Genomic DNA, 3,084 nt, shown 5'->3' on the forward strand with positions numbered 1-3,084 from the left:
CCAACGAAGGTGATGCTGAAATAAAATACGGGGTTAATACTGACGTTTTATCCTGGAAGGCTTGGAGGGAGACCACAAAAGGAATGGCAAAGAATCGAATACGAGGTGCGTGCATCGAATTGGATAATATTTTCTTTCAAGTCTGGGTCGGAGATCAATTTGTTGGAGTGACGACATTCCAATGTGCAAGGAACCTGGTATATCTCCTGACCAATGGCCTGTAAATTATGGGCAAGTGGAATTTGTCTTTCGTAGTGTTGATGTATTTGACGAGACGCCACGTATTATATACTTGCCTCCCTGGAGAGGATAATTTTAATCAGCCTGTACGCAGCGTATACTCCGTACTCCGTAGTTATTACCACCCTATATGGTATTGCGCTAATTGTGCCTCGCGGCCAGACGAGGGGATAAAATAATCAATTTTTCTCATAGAACTGAGAAAATAACAGCTAGTAATTCAAATACATCTCATATACATTTATATGAGAAAATATTCTTAATTTTTACACATGTAATCCACATCATATAATATAGCCTGATAGAAAAGCAAACTTTGTCAAAGATATGTATTAATAAGGAATTATAATTTACCACTTATAAATTTATTATGATAATTTGTGGTTGAGATATGAGTATTAAATTTATGACAATCTGTATGGGAAAATGCGAGCGTTAGGTGTAAACGGGTGTTAGGTGGTGGACTACGGAGTACATTAATATGATACAGCTTCCTGTTGGATAAAACCAAATGTTCTTTGAATTAGGTTCATTGGCTCAGAAAATGACCTGCTAATAAAAATAATAGAATGCCCCCGTCGCTCAGGTCCTTTTCCATTGAAATAAATATATAAAAATTTAAGGCACCAGGATGGGATGCGGGTCAACCAAGCACACACTGGCTGCACAGCTCGTCCAACTTCCGCAAGACTGGAAACGACAAGACCGGGAGCCATCCGACGTGGCCCAATGAGAACCTCTTCCCGCCATTATCCTCCACCAGAACCACCACACAGTCTTTGTCAGCGATGCCAGCGACACCAGCGATGCCCGAGCCGCCGGCGCCATCGCCATTCCACCAGGCAAGTAATCGAAAGCAATGGTTTTACCGTGGGATGGATATGTGCCCTACCCATTGAATTCGCAGTGTCCGTGGCGATGTTAGATGAAACATATCCAGTTCCTCCACTGGACAGAGATGATTCAAATACGTATGCCCTCGGGCGGATTAGAGAACATAAGGTTGTTTATGCTTGTCTTCCAGCAGGAGCACAGGGCATGCATGCTGATGCAACAGCAGCCAATGATTTGCAATGCAGCTTTCTGAATGTGCGGTTTCGGCTGCTGGTGGGGATTGGAGGTGGAGCACCAGCTCTGCTGAGCAATGATCTGCTCGAGGATCTTCATCTTGGAGATGTCGTTGTTAGCTGCCCAGGAGTCAACCATGGTACGTGGGTTAATAATGATAGGGGGGCACATGGATCTGAGTATAACCACCTACTAATCATCTACTAGGGGAGTGGTCCAATATGACTTCGGCAAAACTATCACAGAAGGCAACTTTATCAAGACTCGGACAATCAACAGGCAGCCCGCGCAGATAATGTCCGCGGTTGCGAAACTCAATGCCGAACACCTTGCAAGGGGGAATTCAATCTGTGAATATTTTCCAAATGCTCGAATCAAACCCTAGGATGACACCCAAGTTCCAGTTTCCAGGCACTGCACATGATTATTATTCGACGCAGACTACAATCATAATAAATCTGGAGAGAACTGTGAACAGTGTGACACACGACGGTTACTCACGCGGATCTCGAGAGACGAGGGAACCTGTCGTTCATTATGGCCTCATTGGCTCAGCAAATAGGGTTATGAGGGATGGGATCACGCGAGAGACGCTCCGACAGGAACATGGAATTCTTTGTTTTGACATGGAGGCTGCAGGATTGGTGGACAATTTCCCATGCCTTGTTATACGAGGGATTTGTGATTACTCTGACAGTCACAAAAACAAGCGCTGGCAGCCATATGCTGCCGCGGCTGCTGCCGCATATGCGAACGAGCTTTTGAATATCGCACCTCCTGTTGTTTGAGGACTTACATAGAATCTCACACAGACTATCAGAGGATTTGCTTGAGGGAAGTCCTTGGGGGGAAAGGCCGGTTTCAGAACCAATCAGAGCCATCATCAGAACCAATATCTAGAATATCTATTAGAATCAATTCAACTTGATATTTAGTGATTTTGATGTAATATTCGGATTATTCTATAACTTAATTCCGACACCAAATTATTAAACTTTCTAACTTAGCCCTTTGGTGCTCAAGGCCGAAACACGATGCCATCACATACGTCTTTATTATATGATTGGATGTCGAGTCGAGGCTGCAAGTATTTTTGAGGCAGAACTGCGCGGTTAGGGTATGGGAGAAGTGATCAGATAATTGGTCCAACCCCAGCCATTTTTCCGGTCGTCCCTCTATATCCAAAAAATCCGGTGTCCAGAAGTATATAAGCATCAGGAAATTCCAGCAATTTACATCACTCATATCTTTCAATCCAAAATCCAACTAAGTGACCTACAAACAAAACGCCAGTGAAAAAGTCAAAGCAACATCTGCATAACCCCCCTTTTCTTGCAATCAAGTTATAGCAATGGAAAGACTAAATATTCGCTTCTAGATAAGTCCAATCGACAAACCTGCGCGCAAAGATGGATTGCCCAAAGTGCAAGAAAGGAAATGTGTCTGGTGCGGACACATGCGAGTATTGCGGAGCAGAGCTCTCCAAGGTCGTTTGATTTCAGTTCCGAGCGGGACAAAGGTATGCTTTTATATAAATATTATTGCAGAACCGCGCCGACAACTAACCGGCCAATAGGCTCATTTGCTTTTCCGAGATCCTCCCAACAAGTCAGGAAGTGGTTTGGATTACGGTCATTAGCCTGGACCTGGATCCAATATTTTTTTCAGTTAGCATGGAAGGATCATCATTTCTGTCTTCGCGCAACCGACTATGGGGACCTCTCATAACTGCATTATTTGCCACATGTGTATTTAGAACCTAATTGTAGGCTCTTT

The 3,084-nt window shown here is 43.8% G+C and overlaps 2 protein-coding genes across 2 annotated transcripts in view; one reads left to right on the plus strand and one right to left on the minus strand.

The window, feature by feature from the left end:
- Window positions 1-1,046: 1,046 nt before the first annotated feature.
- Window positions 1,047-2,096, plus strand: HCAG_00834 (predicted protein; the record flags this gene model as incomplete). Its single annotated transcript, XM_001543738.1, has 4 exons — window positions 1,047-1,102; window positions 1,320-1,451; window positions 1,516-1,658; window positions 1,720-2,096. The coding sequence occupies 4 exons, from the start codon at window positions 1,047-1,049 to the stop codon at window positions 2,094-2,096; spliced, it is 708 nt and encodes a 235-aa protein (XP_001543788.1).
- Window positions 2,097-2,917: 821 nt separating this feature from the next.
- Window positions 2,918-3,084, minus strand: part of HCAG_00835 (predicted protein) — a gene marked incomplete at both ends in the record, with an annotated part of 1,306 nt that continues 1,139 nt past the window's right edge. The window contains 2 exons of the mRNA XM_001543739.1: window positions 2,918-2,954; window positions 3,015-3,036. Of these exons, the coding sequence (XP_001543789.1) occupies window positions 2,918-2,954; window positions 3,015-3,036 (59 nt within the window). The remainder of the gene's footprint in view (window positions 2,955-3,014; window positions 3,037-3,084) is intronic.

This window comes from Histoplasma capsulatum, genomic scaffold, assembly GCF_000149585.1.
Source record: "Histoplasma capsulatum NAm1 scaffold_1 genomic scaffold, whole genome shotgun sequence".
NCBI lineage: Eukaryota > Fungi > Ascomycota > Eurotiomycetes > Onygenales > Ajellomycetaceae > Histoplasma > Histoplasma mississippiense.